General features: G+C 49.4%; 1 protein-coding gene across 1 annotated transcript in view; it reads right to left on the bottom strand.

Moving 5' to 3' along the window:
• Positions 1-1,514: 1,514 nt before the first annotated feature.
• Positions 1,515-21,560, bottom strand: part of LOC139242693 (uncharacterized) — a gene marked incomplete at both ends in the record, with an annotated part of 56,957 nt that continues 36,911 nt past the window's right edge. The window contains 5 exons of the mRNA XM_070870485.1: positions 1,515-1,560; positions 6,955-6,996; positions 14,966-15,013; positions 16,814-16,855; positions 20,137-20,178. Coding sequence (XP_070726586.1) covers positions 1,515-1,560; positions 6,955-6,996; positions 14,966-15,013; positions 16,814-16,855; positions 20,137-20,178 — 220 coding nt within the window. The remainder of the gene's footprint in view (positions 1,561-6,954; positions 6,997-14,965; positions 15,014-16,813; positions 16,856-20,136; positions 20,179-21,560) is intronic.

Here is a 21,560-nt window from a genome sequence, read left to right as displayed (position 1 = left end):
GTGGGAGAGAGAGACAGAGAGGGAGAGAGAGAGAGTGAGAGAGAGAAGAGAGAGAGAGAGTGGGAGATAGAGAGTGAGAGAGAGAGACAGAGAGGGAGAGAGAGTCAGAGAGAGAGAGAGAGAGTGGGAGAGAGAGACAGAGAGTGGGAGAGAGAGAGTGAGAGAGAGAGAGAGACAGAGAGTGGGAGAGAGAGACAGAGAGTGGGAGAGAGAGACAGAGAGGGAGAGAGAGAGAGTGAGAGAGAGAAGAGAGAGAGAGTGGGAGAGACAGAGAGGGAGAGAGAGAGTGAGAGAGAGAGAGAGTGGGAGAGAGAGACAGAGAGGGAGAGAGAGAGAGTGAGAGAGAGAAGAGAGAGAGAGAGTGGGAGACAGAGAGAGAGAGAGAGAGAGAGAGAGAGTGGGAGAGAGAGACAGAGAGTGGGAGAGAGAGACAGAGAGGGAGAGAGAGAGTGAGAGAGAGAAGAGAGAGAGAGACAGAGAGTGAGAGAGAGAGAGACAGAGAGGGAGAGACAGAATAAGAGAGAGAAAGAGGGAGACAGAGAGAGCTAGCGAGAGGGCGGGAAAGAGAGAGAGAGAGACAGGCAGAGAGTGGGATACAGAGAGACAGAGCGAGACAGAGAGGGAGAGAGCGAGTGGGACAGAGAGAGAGCGAGAGTGAGACAGAGAGAGAGAGACAGAGAGACGGAGAGAGCGAGAGAGACAGATAAGGAGAGAGAGAGACAGAGAGAGAGCGAGAGAGACAGAGGGAGAGAGAGAGAGACAGAGGGAGAGAGAGAGAGACAGAGGGAGAGAGAGAGACACACACACACAGACAGAGCTAGAGATGGAGAGATAGAGAGAGATGGTGAGAGAGTGAGGGAGAGACTGAAAGAGACAGTGAGCGAGAGAGACACAGAGAGAAAAAGACAGAGAGAGTGATGGAGACAATATCGCAATGGAGAGAGAGTGGAGATTAGATGTACAATAAATATTGTTTAACAGTCGGTCTTTAACGTGTCGTGTATCGGGGACAGTGAGGTGGGTTAGGAACACCAACCTATACCCAACGTTCCCGTCTCGATCTCCATTACCACCGGATCTCCTGTGTCAGCTTGGCTCAGTCGGAGGGGCCTCACCGGTCAGTCAGAAGGTTGTGGGTTTGAGGCCCACACACTGCACTGACTCGAGCCCCATTACCCCAGGCCGACATTCCCCGGCTACACAGTGGGCCCTGTCTCCCTGTCCAGCTGGGTGTGAACAATCCCCCAGGTGCTGGGGCCGATATTATTCCCTCAACTAACATCATCCTTGTGCACAGATGATTCATTCTACGGTGGGATCTTTCTGTGCACAGAGTGCAGGCTACGATTGCTGAATTAACAACAGTGACTGCCCTTCACACAGTAATCCATCGGCTGTTAATGGCTTTGGGACGTCCTGATAATGTGAGAAGCAACAATGTCAAGAAAAGTTAATTCGGTTCTAACACAGAGGCCATAAAGTATGGGACTTGAGTTCAGAGACAAGTGACTCACTTACCATTCCCATAAACAGGCTGAATACCGGCAGCACCACCATAACCTGGAATTCACAACACAACACGTCATCAAATCAGGGAATCTCCCCACCCATTTAATCCTTCCACAGCCCATGTGCACACTCCCCTATCACTGACTCTCCCCACCCATTTAATCCTCCCACAGTCCATGTACACACTCCCCTATCACTGACTCTCCCCACCCATTTAATCCTCCCACAGCCCATGTACACACTCCCCTATCACTGACTCTCCCCACCCATTTAATCCTCCCACAGCCCACGTACACACTCCCCTATCACTGACTCTCCCCACCCATTTAATCCTCCCACAGCCCATGTACACACTCCCCTATCACTGACTCTCCCCACCCATTTAATCCTCCCACAGCCCATGTACATACTCCCCTATCACTGACTCTCCCCACCCATTTAATCCTCCCACAGCCCATGTACACACTCCCCTATCACTGACTCTCCCCACCCATTTAATCCTCCCACAGCCCATGTACACACTCCCCTATCACTGACTCTCCCCACCCATTTAATCCTCACACAGCCCATGTACACACTCCCCCATCACTGACTCTCCCCACCCATTTAATCCTCACACAGCCCATGTACACACTCCCCTATCACTGACTCTCCCCACCCATTTAATCCTCCCACAGCCCATGTACACACTCCCCTATCACTGACTCTCCCCACCCATTTAATCCTCCCACAGCCCATGTACACACTCCCCTATCACTGACTCTCCCCACCCATTTAATCCTCCCACAGCCCATGTACACACTCCCCTATCACTGACTCTCCCCACCCATTTAATCCCCTCCCACAGCCAATGTACACACTCCCCTATCACTGACTCTCCCCACCCATTTAATCCTCACACAGCCCATGTACACACTCCCCTATCACTGACTCTCCCCACCCATTTAATCCCCTCCCACAGCCAATGTACACACTCCCCTATCACTGACTCTCCCCACCCATTTAATCCTCCCACAGCCCATGTACACACTCCCCTATCACTGACTCTCCCCACCCATTTAATCCTCCCACAGCCCATGTACACACTCCCCTATCACTGACTATCCCCACCCATTTAATCCCCTCACACAGCCCATGTACACACTCCCCTATCACTGACTCTCCCCACCCATTTAATCCTCCCACAGCCCATGTACACACTCCCCTATCACTGACTCTCCCCACCCATTTAATCCTCCCACAGCCCATGTACACACTCCCCTATCACTGACTCTCCCCACCCATTTAATCCTCACACAGCCCATGTACACACTCCCCTATCACTGACTATCCCCACCCATTTAATCCTCCCACAGCCCATGTACACACTCCCCTATCACTGACTCTCCCCACCCATTTAATCCTCCCACAGCCCATGTACACACTCCCCTATCACTGACTCTCCCCACCCATTTAATCCTCCCACAGCCCATGTACACACTCCCCTATCACTGTCTCTCTTCACCCATTTAATAACATAAGAACACAAGAAATTGGAGCAGGTGTCGGCCATTTGGCTGATCTGATCATGGACTCAGCTCCACTTCCCCGCCCGCTCCCCATAACCCTTCACTCCCTTATCGCGCAAAAAACTGTCTATCTCCACCTTAAATATATTCAATGACCCAGCCTCCACAGCTCTCTGGGGCAGAGAATTCCACAGATTTACAAACCTCAGAGAGAAGAAATTCCTCCTCATCCCAGGTTTAAATGGGCGGCCCCTTATTCTGAGATTATGTCCCCTCGTTTTAGTTTCCCCTATGAGTGGAAATATCCTCTCTGCATCCACCTTGTCGAGCCCCCTCATTATCTTATACGTTTCAATAAGATCACCTCTCATTCTTCTGATCTCCAATGATTATAGGCCCAATCTACTCAACCTTTCCTCATAAGTCAACCCCTTCATCTCCAGAATCAACCGAGTGAACCTTCTCTGAACAGCCTCCAATGCAAGTATATCCTTCCTTAAATACGGAGACCAAAACTGTACGCAGTACTCCAGGTGTGGCCTCACCAATACCCTGTACAGTTGTAGCAGGACTTCTCTGCTTTTATACTCTATCCCCCTTGCAATAAAGGCCAACATTCCATTGGCCTTCCTGATCACTTGCTGTACCTGCATACTAACTTTTTGTGTTTTATACACAAGGATCTCCAGGTCCCTCTGTACTGCAGCACTTTGCAATTTTTCTCCATTTAAACTATAATTTGCTTTTCTATTATTTCTGCCATGTGGATAACCTCACATTTCCCCACATTATACTCCATCTGCCAAATGTTTACCTGTCTATATCCCTTTGCAGATTTTTTGTGTCCTCCTCACAATTTCCTTTTCCACCCATCTTTGTATCATCAGCGAACTTGGTTACATTACACTCGGTCCCTTCATCCAAGTCATTCATATAGATTGTAAATAGTTGAGGACCCAGCACTGATCCCTGCGGCACCCCACTAGTTATTGTTTTCCAACCGGAAAATGACCCATTTATCCCGACTCTCTGTTTTCCGATAGTTCGCCAATCCTCTATCCATGTTAATATATTACCCCCAACCCCGTGAACTTTTATCTTGTGCAGTAACCTTTTATGTGTCACCTTATCGAAGGCCTTCTGGAAATCCAAATACACCACATCCACTGGTTCCCCCTTATCCACCCTGCTCGTTACATCCTCAAAGAACTCCAGCAAATTTGTCAAACATGATTTCCCTTTCATAAAACCATGCTGACTCTGCTTGATTGAATTATGCTTTTCCAAATGTCCCGTTACTGCTTCCTTAATAAAAGACTCCAGCATTTTCCCAACCACAGATGTTAGCTTAACTGGTCTATAGTTTCCTGCTTTCTGTCTGCCTCCTTTGTTAAATAGGGGCGTTACATTTTCGGTTTTCCAATCCACTGGGACCTCCCCAGAATCCAGGGATTTCTGGTAGATTACAACCAATGCATCCACTATCTCTGCAGCCTCTTCTTTTAAGACCCTGGGATGTAAGCCATCAGGTCCAGGGGACTTGTCCACCTTTAGTCCCATTATTTTACCGAGTACTACTTCATTAGTGATAGTGATTGTATTAAGTTCCTCCCTACCCATAGCTCCTTGATTATCCACTGTTGGGATGTTTTTAGTGTCTTCTACCGTGAAGACCAATACAAAATATTTGTTCAATGTCTCTGCCATTTCCCTGTTCGCCATTATTAATTCCCCAGTCCCATCCTCTAAGGGACCAACATTTACTTTAGCCACTCTTTTCCTTTTTGTATACCTGTAGAAACGCTTACTATCTATTTTTATATATTTCGTGCTAGTTTACTTTCATACAGTATCTTCCCTCTCTTTATCATTTTTTTAGTCGTTCTCTGCCGGCGCTTAAAAGTTTCCCAATCCTCTAGCCTCTCACTAGTCTTGGCCACATTGTATGCCTTTTTATTCAATTTGATACCCTCCCTTATTTCCTTAGTTAGCCACGGATGGTAATCCCTTCTCTTACAGTCTGTCCTTCTCATTGGGATATATCTTTGTTGCGAGTTACAAAATAGTTCCTTAAATGTCTGCCACTGCTTATCAACCGTCCCACACTTTAATCTATTTTCCCAGTCAACTTTAGGCAACTCTGCCCACATACCTTTGTAGTCTCCTTTATTTAAGCTGGGGACCCTGGTTTGAGATCCAATTTTCTCACCCTCCAACTGAATTTGAAATTCAACCACGTTATGGTCACTCATTCCGAGAGGATCCTTTACTACGAGATAATCTATTAATCCTGTCTCATTGCACAGTACTAGCTCTAAGATAGCCTCCTCCCTGGTTGGTTCCGCAACGTACTGTTCAAGGAAAATATCCCGGATACAAATCGGTTACCCTGGCCAATTTGCTTTGTCCAATCAATATGAAGATTAAAGTCATCCATGATTATGCCATTTCTTTATTACAAGCTACCATTATTTCTTGATTTATATTTCATCTAAATGTGTAACTACTGTGAGGGGGCATATAGGCTATGCACACCAGTGACTTTTTCCCCTTATTAACCCCTCCCACAGCCCATGTACACACTCCCCTATCACTGACTCTCCCCACCCATTTAATCCTCCCACAGCCCATGTACACACTCCCCTATCACTGACTCTCCCCACCCATTTAATCCCCTCACACAGCCCATGTACACACTCCCCTATCACTGACTCTCCACACCCATTTAATCCTCCCACAGCCCATGTACACACTCCCCTATCACTGACTCTCCCCACCCATTTAATCCTCCCACAGCCCATGTACACACTCCCCTATCACTGACTCTCCCCACCCATTTAATCCTCCCACAGCCCATGTACACACTCCCCTATCACTGACTCTCCCCACCCATTTAATCCTCCCACAGCCCATGTACACACTCCCCTATCACTGACTCTCCCCACCCATTTAATCCTCCCACAGCCCATGGACACACTCCCCTATCACTGACTCTCCCCACCCATTTAATCCTCCCACAGCCCATGTACACACTCCCCTATCACTGACTCTCCACACCCATTTAATCCTCCCACAGCCCATGTACACACTCCCCTATCACTGACTCTCCCCACCCATTTAATCCTCCCACAGCCCATGTACACACTCCCCTATCACTGACTCTCCCCACCCATTTAATCCTCCCACAGCCCATGTACACACTCCCCTATCACTGACTCTCCCCACCCATTTAATCCCCTCACACAGCCCATGTACACACTCCCCTATCACTGACTCTCCACACCCATTTAATCCTCCCACAGCCCATGTACACACTCCCCTATCACTGACTCTCCCCACCCATTTAATCCTCCCACAGCCCATGGACACACTCCCCTATCACTGACTCTCCCCACCCATTTAATCCTCCCACAGCCCATGTACACACTCCCCTATCACTGACTCTCCACACCCATTTAATCCTCCCACAGCCCATGTACACACTCCCCTATCACTGACTCTCCCCACCCATTTAATCCTCCCACAGCCCATGTACACACTCCCCGATCACTGACTCTCCCCACCCATTTAATCCTCCCACAGCCCATGTACACACTCCCCTATCACTGACTCTCCCCACCCATTTAATCCTCCCACAGCCCATGTACACACTCCCCATCACTGACTCTCCCCACCCATTTAATCCTCCCACAGCCCATGTACACACTTCCCTATCACTGACTCTCCCCACCCATTTAATCCTCCCACAGCCCATGTACACACTCCCCTATCACTGTCTCCCTTCACCCATTTAATCCTCACACAGCCCATGTACACACTCCCCTATCACTGACTCTCCCCACCCATTTAATCCCCTCCCACCTACACAGCCCATTCAATTCTAAAACAATGGCAATGAAATATGGAGCTTGAGTTCAGGGACAAGTGACTCACTTACCATTCGCATAAACAGGCTGAATACCGGCAGCACCACCATAACCTGGAATTCACAACACAACACGTCAGTAAATCAGGGACACTCCCCACCCATTTAATCCTCTCACAGCCCATGTACACACTCCCCTATCACTGACTCTCCCCACCCATTTAATCCTCCCACAGCCCATGTACACACTCCCCTATCACTGACTCTCCCCGCCCATTTAATTTTCTGAATGGCCTCCTCCTTTTCCGATGTTCCTCTGTGTCATGTATCCTACACGGCGACTGTTGGTACTATCTCAAGGTGTGCCACCAGAGGGCACAGCAGTGGGAGACTTGTATGTTACCTGTACAGGTGTGCCTGGCCTAGTATAAAAGGCAGGCCACCAGGTGTGATCTTCACTCTGGAGTTAACTAATAAAGGACTAAGGTCACTACAGTTCAAGTACAACACATTGCTTCGTGGAGTCATTATCAGAGCATCTAAGGACAGAACAACTGGCGACGAGATTACGAACTTTCACGTGAAAATGACTACCTTTGGTACGTTGCAGCAGTTCGCAGGTGGTGATGATTGAGACCCCTTTGTGGAGAGGCTCGAACATTTCTTCACAGCAAACAACCCGGCCACACTGGCTGATAAGCGCCGCGCTATCCTGCTAACCAGTTGTGGGCCCACCGTCTCTGGCCTCGTCAGGGACTTGCTGGCACCAGCGAGGACAATGAACAAGTCGTACAAGGAGCTCGTAACCCTGATCCAGGAGCAACTCAAGCCCAAGGAGAGCATCCTCACAGCCAGACACCGGTTCTATACCCACCGACGGCCCGAAGGCCAGGAAATCGTGAAATACGCCGCAGATCTCAGGAGGCTGGTGGCACCGTGTGAATTCGGGACCCACCTCACCGAAGCGCTCTGGGACATTTTTGGCACTGGAATCGGCCATGAGGGCCTTCTTCATAAGCTACTGTCAGCGGATACCACAGTCACACTGCAGAAGGCCATCTCAGTGAGCCAGTCATTCATGACCTCGACCTGCGGCTCTAGGCAGATGTCTCACCCTCAGGACTCAAACCCGGCAGGTACTATGCACAGAGTGGCACCATTCAGGAGCTGGATTGTAGAGCGTGAATCCTCTCAGGGAAGAGAGAACAGGCCACCAAGTCCCTTAACTCGGAGTCCGCCGACGGGGGCTAATCGAGTAGCTCCATGCTGACGTTGCGGAGGGAATCACAGGGCTCACCAGTGCCGTTTAAGCACAAAGGGCCACCTCCAGCGAATGTGTAAGAGAAATATGACTCACTGTGTCGATGAGGAGCCCACAGATGGCCAGGAATCCAGCGCGGATTATGAATTGTTAGACAGAGAGACAGCCTAGTCCCATGGGGAGGTACACAGCATGTTTATCTGCACCACCGAGCGCTCCCCGCTGAAGATGGAAGTCGAGATAGAGGACGTTCCAGTCTTCATGGAAGTGGACACAGGGGAGAGCCAATCAGTGATGAATCAAGGAGCCTTTGAGAGGCTATGGGACAATCCGGCTGAACGACCCGAGTTGGTCCCGGTTCAGGCAAAGCTGCGCACCTACACCGATGAACTTATCCCAATCGTTGGTAGTGCGGATGTAAAGGTACTCCATGATGGCCCGGTGCACAGGTTACCCCTGTGGATTGTTGCAGGTGATGGACCAACGCTGCTCGGAAGAAGGTGGATGGAGAAGATCCATTGGAGTTGGGAAGATTTCATCCCTCCAGGAATCGACATCCTCCGCGCTCAGAGGCAAAGCAAGCCCTCACCTGAGGGTGGACCCAGCACCAGAGAGCAGACCAGCACGGCTCCCGAGACACAGACCACTCAGCACGACTGCGTGGAGATGATCCAGCTGAGACAACAGGAACGCGCCTTCCAGGCTCCAGTGGCAGGACTCCGGAGGAAGAAAATCGGATCCAAAGGCGGGTTCCCAGCTTCGGAGGCAGAACCCGGGGAGAAGAGGATCACCGCAGTCGACATCGTGGATGGAGGAAAGATGGCGCCCAGACCACGAGGTGATGCGCTGAAGACAAAGATGGCGCCCAGACCACGAGGTGTGGCACTGATGGAGCAACACGTGGTACCCAGCGAAGAAGAGGATTGGGGTAAAGATGGCAAGGCTCTCTTAAAGGAGGCTTGCAACCCACCACACTTAAAGGGACAGTTCCACACTCTCAATCAATGTAACAGCAACTGTGAGTTAGATGTAAAATGTGTAACTGATGATCAGAGTTGTGTACATGCAACAAGCAAAGAAAAGTCACGCGATCGCGATCGGAACTACAGGGTATTCACCATAAGTAATGAAACGTTGTACGATGTAGGATTCCCACTGCACACAGTCAATGCAGCGGGCAGACATCTACCGGGAGCACACAGGTCCAGCGAGCTACCCAATGTAGTAGCCTGCGTCCCAGGGACCAGAGTTATGCACCATGGAGTGTGGCCACAAGCAGCCAATACATACAAGCCGCAGAGCAAGCGATCTCAGGAGGGCAACGGCACCGGTATCGATACCCTGCCCCTGATCGGCTCCACCTCTCGGGCACATAGAAACATAGAAACATAGAAAATAGGTGCAGGAGTAGGCCATTCAGCCCTTCTAGCCTGCACCGCCATTCAATGAGTTCATGGCTGAACATGCAACTTCAGTACCCCCTTCCTGCTTTCTCACCATACCCCTTGATCCCCCGAGTAGTAAGGACTACATCTAACTCCTTTTTGAATATATTTAGTGAATTGGCCTCAACTACTTTCTGTGGTAGAGAATTCCACAGGTTCACCACTCTCTGGGTGAAGAAGTTTCTCCTCATCTCGGTCCTAAATGGCTTGCCCCTTATCCTTAGACTGTGACCCCTGGTTCTGGACTTCCCCAACATTGGGAACATTCTTCCTGCATCTAACTTGTCTAAACCCGTCATAATTTTAAACGTTTCTATGAGATCCCCTCTCATTCTTCTGAACTCCAGTGAATACAAGCCCAGTTGATCCAGTCTTTCTTAATAGGTCAGTCCCACCATCCCGGGAATCAGTCTGGTGAATCTTCGCTGCACTCCCTCAATAGCAAGAATGTCCTTCCTCAAGTTAGGAGACCAAAACTGTATACAATACTCCAGGTGTGGCCTCACCAAGGCCCTGTACAACTGTAGCAACACCTCCCTGCCCCTGTATTCAAATCCCCTCGCTATGAAGGCCAACATGCCATTTGCTTTCTTAACCGCCTGCTGTACCTGCATGCCAACCTTCAATGACTGATGTACTATGACACCCAGGTCTCGTTGCACCTCCCCTTTTCCTAATCTGTCACCATTCAGATAATAGTCTGTCTCTCTGTTTTTACCACCAAAGTGGATAACCTCACATTTATCCACATTATAGTTCATCTGCCATGCATTTTCCCACTCACCTAACCTATCCAAGTCACTCTGCAGCCTCATAGCATCCTCCTCACAGCTCACACTGCCACCCAACTTCGTGTCATCCGCAAATTTGGAGATACTACATTTAATCCCCTCGTCTAAATCATTAATGTACAATGTAAACAGCTGGGGCCCCAGCACAGAACCTTGCAGTACCCCACTAGTCACTGCCTGCCATTCTGAAAAGTACCCATTTACCCCTACTCTTTGCTTCCTGTCTGACAACCAGTTCTCAATCCATGTCAGCACACTACCCCCAATCCCATGTGCTTTAACTTTGCACATTAATCTCTTGTGTGGGACCTTGTCGAAAGCCTTCTGAAAGTCCAAATATACAACATCAACTGGTTCTCCTTTGTCTACTTTACTGGAAACATCCTCAAAAAATTCCAGAAGATTTGTCAAGCATGATTTCCCTTTCACAAATCCATGCTGACTTGGACCTATCATGTCACCATTTTCCAAATGCGCTGCTATGACATCTTTAATAATTGATTCCATCATTTTACCCACTACCGATGTCAGGCTGACCGGTCTATAATTCCCTGTTTTTTCTCTCCCTCCTTTTTTAAAAAGTGGGGTTACATTGGCTACCCTCCACTCCATAGGAACTGATCCAGAGTCTATATAATGTTGGAAAATGACTGTCAATGCATCCGCTATTTCCAAGGCCACCTCCTTAAGTACTCTGGGATGCAGTCCATCAGGCCCTGGGGATTTATCGGCCTTCAATCCCATCAATTTCCCCAACACAATTTCCCGACTAATAAGGATTTCCCTCAGTTCCTCCTCCTTACTAGACCCTCCGACCCCTTTTATATCCGGAAGGTTGTTTGTGTCCTCCTTAGTGAATACTGAACCAAAGTACTTGTTCAATTGGTCTGCCATTTCTTTGTTCCCCGTTATGACTTCCCCTGATTCTGACTGCAGGGGACCTACATTTGTCTTTACTAACCTTTTTCTCTTTACATACCTATAGAAACTTTTGCAATCAGCCTTAATGTTCCCTGCAAGCTTCTTCTCGTACTCCATTTTCCCTGCCCTAATGAAACCCTTTGTCCTCCTCTTCTGAGTTCTAAATTTCTCCCAGTCCCCGGGTTCGCTGCTATTTCTGGCCAATTTGTATGCCACTTCCTTGGCTTTAATACTATCCCTGATTTCCCTTGATAGCCACGGTTGAGCCACCTTCCCTTTTTTATTTTTACGCCAGACAGGAATGTACAATTGTTGTAGTTCATCCATGCGGTCTCTAAATGTCTGCCATTGCCCATCCACAGTCAACCCCTTAAGTATCATTCGCCAATCTATCCTAGCCAATTCACGCCTCATACCTTCAAAGTTACCCTTCTTTAAGTTCTGGAACATGGTCTCTGAATTAACTGTTTCATTCTCCATCCTAATGCAGAATTCCACCATATTATGGTCACTCTTCCCCAAGGGGCCTCGCACAATGAGAATGCTAATTAATCCTCTCTCATTACACAACACCCAGTCTAAGATGGCCTGCCCCCTAGTTGGTTCCTCGACATATTGGTCTAGAAAACCATCCCTTATGCACTCCAGGAAATCCTCCTCCACCGTATTGCTTCCAGTTTGGTTAGCCCAATCTATGTGCATATTAAAGTCACCCATTATAACTGCTGCACCTTTATTGCATGCACCCCTAATTTCCTGTTTGATGCCCTCCCCAACATCACTACTACTGTTTGGAGGTCTGTACACAACTCCCACTAACGTTTTTTGCCCTTTGGTGTTCTGCAGCTCTACCCATATAGATTCCACATCATCCAAGCTAATGTCTTTCCTAACTATTGCATTAATCTCCTCTTTAACCAGCAATGCTACCCCACCTCCTGTTCCTTTTATTCTATCCTTCCTGAATGTTGAATACCCCTGGATGTTGAGTTCCCAGCCCTGATCATCCTGGAGCCACGTCTCCGTAATCCCAATCACATCATATTTGTTAACGTCTATTTGCACAGTTAATTCATCCACCTTATTGCGGATACTCCTTGCATTAAGACACAAAGCCTTCAGGCTTGTTTTTTTAACACCCTTTGTCCTTTTAGAATTTTGCTGTACAGTGGCCCTTTTTGTTCTTTGCCTTGGGTTTCTCTGCCCTCCACTTTTCCTCATCTCCTTTCTGTCTTTTGCTTTTGCCTCCTTTTTGTCTCCCTCTGTCTTCCTGCATTGGTTCCCATCCCCCTACCATATTAGTTTAACTCCTCCCCAACAGCACTAGCAAATACTCCCCCTAGGACATTGGTTCCGGTCCTGTCCAGGTGCAGACCGTCCGGTTTGTACTGGTCCCACCTCCCCCAGAACCGGTTCCAATGCCCCAGGAATTTGAATCCCTCCCTGCTGCACCACTGCTCAAGCCACGTATTCATCTGCACTATCCTGTGATTCCTACTCTGACTAGCACGTGGCACTGGTAGCAATCCCGAGATTACTACTTTTGAGGTCCTACTTTTTAATTTAGCTCCTAGCTCCTTAAATTCGTTTCGTAGGACCTCATCCCTTTTTTTACCTATATTGTTGGTACCAATGTGCACCACGACAACTGGCTGTTCTCCCTCCCATTTCAGAATGTCCTGCACCCGCTCCGAGACATCCTTGACCCTTCCACCAGGGAGGCAACATATCATCCTGGAGTCTCGGTTGTGGCCGCAGAAACGCCTATCTATTCCCCTTACAATTGAATCCCCTATCACTATTGCTCTCCCACTCTTTTTCCTGCCCTCCTGTGCAACAGAGCCAGCCACGGTGCCATGAACTTGGCTGCTGCTGCCCTCCCCTGATGAGCCATCCCCCTCAACAGTACCCAAAGCAGTGTATCTGTTTTGCAGGGGGATGACCACAGGGGACCCCTGCACTACCTTCCTTGCACTACTCTTCCTGTTGGTCTTCCATTTCCTATCTGGCTGTGGACCCTTCACCTGTGGTAAGACTAACTCACTACACGTGATACTCACGTCATTCTCAGCATCGTGGATGCTCCAGAGTGAATCCACCCTCAGCTCCAATTCCGCAACACGGACCGTCAGGAGCTGGAGGCGGATACACTTCCCGCACACGTAGTCGTCAGGGACACTGGAGTCGTCCCTCAGTTCCCACATGGTACAGGAGGAGCATAACACCCGACCGAGCTCTCCTGCCATGTCTTAACCCTTAGGTACACTTAAATTGGCAACAACAATGTTAAAAGTTACTGACTAATATAAAAAGAAAAAGAAAAACTACTCACCAATCACCAGCCAATCACTTACCCCCTAGGCTGTGACGTCACCTTTCTGTTTCATTCTACTTCTTTTTTGCCTTCTCCCTGTAGCTGCACAAGTACACCTTTATAGGCCTCTCGCTGATCCCCGGACTCACGCCTCACCAACGAACTCCCGACGTCTCTCGCGGCCTTTTATAGGCCTCCGACCCCGGACTCAAGCCTCACCAACGAACTCCCGACGCCTCTCGCGGCCTTTTATAGGCCTCCGACCCCGGACTCACGCCTCGCCAACCAATGGCACCAACCGTCACGAGCCTGATAGAGCAAACTGTGCTAAGGCGCAGACCCCAGACCCCATCGCCACCAAGGCTACATCCGGGAACGAAGGTCTCACCCACAACGGTTCTCCCAAATGGGGACCGGGACCAGCCAGGATCCCAAACCAAACAACGCCCAAGCTAGCGAGTCGGCAGTTCCCTGTACACTGCCAGACAACAGCTCCCCAGGGAGCAGCAATGACCCAGGGCGCAGGGAAAGGACAGGGAGGTCTGTGACCCTGCCCGACACTAGGAGCAATGGCAACGGCCCCGAGAGCAGGCAGCTTGAGCCAACCGGGTTCCCACTGTCAGCACTGGGCACCGCGCCACCCCCAGACTGCCTGGACACCAGCCAGCAGTTCTGGAACTCGCTTGTCCTCACACACCGGTTACCGATCCCCAGTACGTATCGATAATGTATCTCACCAGGTCAACGTACTTGGCTCACAACTGCACCACAAATGTGATGCAAACTTGTTTTTCTGGCCTTGAATGTATGTGAATGTGATGAGCCTCCGGCATAATGTATATGTGGGGGGTGGGGGGGAGAATGGAGTGGTCAGGGACACACAAACAGCAACCACCAGCACGTTACTGCACCAACCACTCACCCACGATGGAAACGACCAGCCAAGGGTCAACCAGACAGAGGTAAGCCCAGAGCACAGTCGATGCATGAAGGCGATTTACACTAAAGGTTTGGGGGGGAGTGATGTCATGTATCCTACATGGTTACTGTTGGTACTATTACAAGGTGTACCACCAGGGGGAACCTCAGTGAGAGACTTGTATGTTACCTGTACAGGTGTGCCTGGCCTAGTATAAAATGCAGGCCACCAGGTGTGATCCTCACTCTGGAGTTAACTAATAAAGGACTCAGGTCACTACAGTTCAAGTACAACACATTGCCTCGTGGAGTCATTATCAGACCATCTGAAGACACAACACTCTGTAACTATGGCTGCACAGTACATCAGCCCTTCGCGACCCAGCCCGCCCACAAACAACCAAAGGGCGGAGACGAAAGAGCAAAAATCTACCTGCAGGCTTCGGGCCTTTGCTACCAGCTCCAGCTTGTGCTCCGGCTCCTGCAGCAGAGAAAGTGAGCAGAGTGAGAGGGCTGAGGGGAGTGTGTCTGAGTGACTGCCTGTAACCCATTCCCCTCTTTACAGGGCATTGAATGTCCAGGGTAGCACAGAGACTGTGAAATATCATCAGGTACACGGGATAGGGGCAGAGAGAGAGAGAGAGAGGGAGAGGGAGAGAGGGAGACAGAGTTAGAGAGAGACAGAGAGAGAGAGAGAGGGAGCGAGAGAGAGCGAGACAGAGTGAGAGAGAGGGAGGGAGAGAGAGCGAGAGAGGGAGAGAGAGAGAGACAGGCAGAGAGAGGGAGAGAGAGAGAGGGAGAGAGAGAGAGAGAGACAGAGTGAGAAAGAGGGAGGGAGAGAGAGAGGGAGAGGCAGAGAGAGAGAGAGAGTGAGAGAGAGATGGCGAGAGACAGAGAGAGATGGCGAGAGAGGGAGAGAGACAAAGAGAGAGAGAGGGAGAAATGGCGAGAGAGAGGGGGAGAGAGAGAGAGAGAGAGCGAGAGAGATAGAGAGTGAGAGAGACAGAGAGTGAGAGAGAGGGGGAGAGAGGGAGAGAGAGAGAGACAGGCAGAGAGAGGGAGACAGAGAGAGAAAGAGAGAGAGACGGAGAGAGAGTCGGAGAGAGAGCGGGAGACAGAGGGAGAGAGAGAGAGACGGAGAGACGGAGAGAGACGGAGAGAGAGACGGAGAGGGAGAGGGAGGGAGAGAGATAGAGAGAGTGGGAGACAGGGAGAGTCAGAGAGAGAGAGACAGACAGAGAGATGGAGAGAGAGGAGACAGAAAGAGAGAATGAGAGAGAGGAACAGAGAGATACAGAGAGTGTATGTATGAATGTGTCAGAGAAAGATAGAGACAGTGTGTGAGAGAGAGATGGAGTGTGAGAGAGAGCTATAGAGAGAGAGCTATAGAGAGGTAAAGAGAGAGAGAGAGAGACACGAGAGAGAGAGCGTGACAGAGAAAGATATATATAGAGAGAAAGAGGATAGAGAAAAAAGGAGAGATCAAATAAGAGAGTCAGAGAGAAAGAGAGCTGAGCGATAGCGAGAAAGACAGACACAGAAACAGAGATAAATATAGAGAGCGAGAGATACAGAGACAAACAGAGAGAGACGGAGAGAGGTAGAAATACAGAGACAGATGGAGAGACAGAAAGGGACAGTGAGCGAGAGAGACACAGAGAGAAAAAGACAGAGAGAGTGATGGAGACAATATCGCAATGGAGAGAGAGTGGAGATTAGATGTACAATAAATATTGTTTAACAGTCGGTCTTTAACGTGTCGTGTATCGGGGACAGTGAGGTGGGTTAGGAACACCAACCTATACCCAACGTTCCCGTCTCGATCTCCATTACCACCGGATCTCCTGTGTCAGCTTGGCTCAGTCGGAGGGGCCTCACCGGTCAGTCAGAAGGTTGTGGGTTTGAGGCCCACGCACTGCACTGACTCGAGCCCCATTACCCCAGGCCGACATTCCCCGGCTACACAGTGGGCCCTGTCTCCCTGTCCAGCTGGGTGTGAACAATCCCCCAGGTGCTGGGGCCGATATTATTCCCTCAACTAACATCATCCTTGTACACAGATGATTCATTCTACGGTGGGATCTTTCTGTGCACAGAGTGCAGGCTACGATTGCTGAATTAACAACAGTGACTGCCCTTCACACAGTAATCCATCGGCTGTTAATGGCTTTGGGACATCCTGATAATGTGAGAAGCAACAATGTCAAGTAAAGTTAATTCGGTTCTAACACAGAGGCCATAAAGTATGGGACTTGAGTTCAGGGACAAGTGACTCACTTACCATTCCCATAAACAGGCTGAATACCGGCAGCACCACCATAACCTGGAATTCACAACACAACACGTGAGTAAATCAGGGAATCTCCCCACCCATTTAATCCTCCCACAGCCCATGTACACACTCCCCTATCACTGACTCTCCCCACCCATTTAATCCTCCCACAGTCCATGTACACACTCCCCTATCACTGACTCTCCCCACCCATTTAATCCTCCCACAGCCCATGTACACACTCCCCTATCACTGACTCTCCCCACCCATTTAATCCTCCCACAGCCCATGTACACACTCCCCTATCACTGACTCTCCCCACCCATTTAATCCTCCCACAGCCCATGTACACACTCCCCTATCACTGACTCTCCCCACCCATTTAATCTTCCCACAGCCCATGTACACACTCCCCTATCACTGACTCTCCCCACCCATTTAATCCTCCCACAGCCCATGTACACACTCCCCTATCACTGACTCTCCCCACCCATTTAATCCTCCCACAGCCCATGTACACACTCCCCTATCACTGACTCTCCCCACCCATTTAATCCTCCCACAGCCCATGTACACACTCCCCTATCACTGACTCTCCCCACCCATTTAATCTTCCCACAGCCCATGTACACACTCCCCTATCACTGACTCTCCCCACCCATTTAATCCTCACACAGCCCATGTACACACTCCCCTATCACTGACTCTCCCCACCCATTTAATCCTCCCACAGCCCATGTACACACTCCCCTATCACTGACTCTCCCCACCCATTTAATCCTCCCACAGCCCATGTACACACTCCCCTATCACTGTCTCTCCCCACCCATTTAATCCTCCCACAGCCCATGTACACACTCCCCTATCACTGACTCTCCCCACCCATATAAATCCCCCCACAGCCCATGTACACACTCCCCTATCACTGACTCTCCCCACCCATTTAATCCCCCCACAGCCCATGTACACACTCCCCTATCACTGACTCTCCCCACCCATTTAATCCTCCCACAGCCCATGTACACACTCCCCTATCACTGACTCTCCCCACCCATTTAATCCTCCCACAGCCCATGTACACACTCCCCTATCACTGTCTCTCCCCACCCATTTAATCCTCCCACAGCCCATGTACACTCTCCCCTATCACTGACACTCCCCACCCATTTAATCCTCCCACAGCCCATGTACACACTCCCCTATCACTGACTCTCCCCACCCATTTAATCCTCCCACAGCCCATGTACACACTCCCCTATCACTGACTCTCCCCACCCATTTAATCCTCCCACAGCCCATGTACACACTCCCCTATCACTGTCTCTCCCCACCCATTTAATCCTCCCACAGCCCATGTACACACTCCCCTATCACTGATTCTACCTAACAATTTAATCCGCTCCCCCTCCCCCCATTCAATCCTAACACAGAGGCAATGAAGTATAAGAGACAAGAACATAAGAAATGGGAGCAGGAGTAGGCCATACGGCCCCCTGAGCCTCCTCCACCATTCAATACGATCATGGACTCAGCTCCACTTCCCTGCCCACTCCCCATAATCCCTTATCCCCTTATCATTTAAGAAACTGTCTTTCTCTGTCTTAACTTTATTCAATGACCCAGCCTCCACAGCTCTCTGGGGCAGCGAATTCCACAGATTTACAACCCTCTGAGAGAAGAAATTTCTCCTCATCTCAGTTTTAAATGGGCGGCCCCTTATTCTAAGATCATGTCCCCTAGTTCTAGTCTCCCCTATCAGTGGAAACATCCTCTCTGCATCCACCTTGTCAAGCCGCCTCATAATCTGATACGTTTCGATAAGATCACCTCTCATTCTTAATTTGCAATGAGTAGAGGCCCAACCTACTCAATCTTTCCTCATAAGTCAACCCCCTCATCCCTGGAATCAACCGAGTGAACCTTCTCTGAAATGCCTTCAAAACAAGTATATTCTTTTGTAAATATGGAAACCAAAACTGTACGCAATACTCCAGGTGTGGCCTCACCAATACCCTGTATAACTGTAGCAAGACTTCCCTGCTTTTATACTCTATCCCCTTTGCAATAAAGGTCAAGATTCCATTGGCCTTCCTGATCACTTGCTGTACCTGCATACTAACCTTTTGTGTTTCATGCACAAGTACCCCCAGGTCCCGCTGTACTGCAGCACTTTGCAATCTCTCTCCATTTAAATAATAACTTGCTCTTTGATTTTTTTTCTGCCAAAGTGCCTGACCTCACACTTTCCAACATTATACTCCATCTACCAAATTTTCACCCACTCACTTAGCCTGTCTCTGTCCTTTTGCAGATTTTTTGTGTCTCCTCACACATTGCTTTTCCTCCTATCTTTGTATCGTCAGCAAACTTGGCTACATTACACTCAGTCCCTTCTTCCAAGGCGTTAATATAATTGTAAATAGTTGGGGTCCCAGCACTGATCCCTGTGGCACCCCACTAGTTACTGATTGCCAACCCGAGAATGAACCATTTATCCCGACTCTCTGTTTTCTGTTAGTTAGCCAATCCTCTATCCATGCTAATATATTACCCCCAACCCCGTGATCTTTTATCTTGTGCAGTAACCTTTTATGTGGCACCTTATCAAATGCCTTCTGGAAGTCCAAATACACCACATCCACTGGTTCCCCTTTATCCACCCTGTTCGTTACATCCTCAAAGAATTCCAGCAAATTTGTCAAACATGATTTCCCCTTCATAAATCCATGCTGACTCTGCCTGACTGAATTTTGCTTTTCCAAATGTCCTGCTACTGCTTCTTTAATAATGGACTCCAACATTTTCCCAACCACAGATGTTAGACTAACTGGTCTATAGCTTCCTGCTTTTTGTCTGCCTCCTTTTTTAAATAGGGGCGTTACATTTTCAGTTTTCCAATCTGCTGGGACCTCCCCAGACTCCAGGGAATTTTGGTAAATTACAACCAATGCATCCACTATCCCTGCCACTACTTCTCTTAAGACCCTAGGATGCAAGCCATCAGGTCCAGAGGATTTATCTGCCTTTAGTCCCATTAACCTACTGAGTCCTACCTCCTTAGTGGTTGTGATTGTGTTAAGTTCCTCCCCCCCTATAGCCCCTTGACTATCCACTGTTGGGATATTGTTAGTATCCTCTCCCGTAAAGACTGATACAAAATATTTGTTCAGAGTTTCTGCCATCTCCATGTTTCCCATTACTAATTACCCAGGTCTCTAAGGGACCAACATTTACTTTAGCCACTCTTTTCCTTTTTATATACCTGTAGAAACTCTTCCTATCTGTTTTTATATTTCGTGTAGCTTGAGTTCAGGGACAAGTGACTCACTTACCATTCCCATAAACAGGCTGAATACCGGCAGCACCACCATAACCTGGAATTAACAACACAACACGTCATCAAATCAGGGAATCTCCCCACCCATTTAATCCTCACACAGCCCATGTACACACTCCCCTATCACTGACTCTCCCCACCCATTTAATCCTCACACAGCCCATGTACACACTGCCCTATCACTGACTCTCCCCACCCATTTAATCCTCCCACAGCCCATGTACACTCTCCCCTATCACTGACTCTCCCCACCCATTTAATCCTCCCACAGCCCATGTACACACTCCCCTATCACTGACTCTCCCCACCCATTTAATCCTCCCACAGCCCATGTACACACTCCCCTATCACTGACTCTCCCCACCCATTTAATCCTCCCACAGCCCATGTACACACTCCCCTATCACTGACTCTCCACACCCATTTAATCCTCACACAGCCCATGTACACACTCCCCTATCACTGACTCTCCCCACCCATTTAATCCTCCCTCAGCCCATGTACACACTCCCCTATCACTGACTCTCCCCACCCATTTAATCCTTACACAGCCCATGTACACACTCCCCTATCACTGACTCTCCCCACCCATTTAATCCTCCCACAGCCCATGTACACACTCCCCTATCACTGACTCTCCCCACCCATTTAATCCTCCCTCAGCCCATGTACACACTCCCCTATCACTGACTCTCCCCACCCATTTAATCCTCCCACAGCCCATGTACACTCTCCCCTATCACTGACTCTCCCCACCCATTTAATCCTCCCACAGCCCATGTACACACTCCCCTATCACTGACTCTCCCCACCCATTTAATCCTCCCACAGCCCATGTACACTCTCCCGTATCACTGACTCTCCCCACCCATTTAATCCTCCCACAGCCCATGTACACACTCCCCTATCACTGACTCTCCCCACCCATTTAATCCTCCCACAGCCCATGTACACACTCCCCTATCACTGACTCTCCCCACCCATTTAATCCTCCCACAGCCCATGTACACACTCCCCTATCACTGACTCTCCCCACCCATTTAATCCTCACACAGCCCATGTACACACTCCCCTATCACTGACTCTGAGGGGTTAGAGGGACCACCACAGATACAGGAATGAGAGAGGGGTTAGAGGGGCCTCCCCAGATACAGGAGTGTTAGAGGGGCCTCCGCAGATACAGGAGTGTGAGAGAGGGGTGAGAGGGACCTCCCCAGATACAGGAGTGTGTGAGAGGGGTTAGAGGGACCTCCCCAGATACAGGAGTGTGAGAGAGGGGTTAAAGGGACCTCCCCAGATACAGGAGTGTGAGAGAGGGGTTAGAGGGACCTCCCCAGATACAGGAGTGTGAGAGAGGGGTTAGAGGGACCTCCCCAGATACAGAAGTGTGTGAGAGGGGTTAAAGGGACCTCCCCAGAT

This window comes from Pristiophorus japonicus, unplaced genomic scaffold, assembly GCF_044704955.1.
Source record: "Pristiophorus japonicus isolate sPriJap1 unplaced genomic scaffold, sPriJap1.hap1 HAP1_SCAFFOLD_1445, whole genome shotgun sequence".
Classification (NCBI taxonomy): Eukaryota; Metazoa; Chordata; class Chondrichthyes; family Pristiophoridae; genus Pristiophorus; species Pristiophorus japonicus.
Note: the sequence above shows the minus strand (reverse complement) of the source record. Positions and strands in the feature narration are given on the sequence as shown.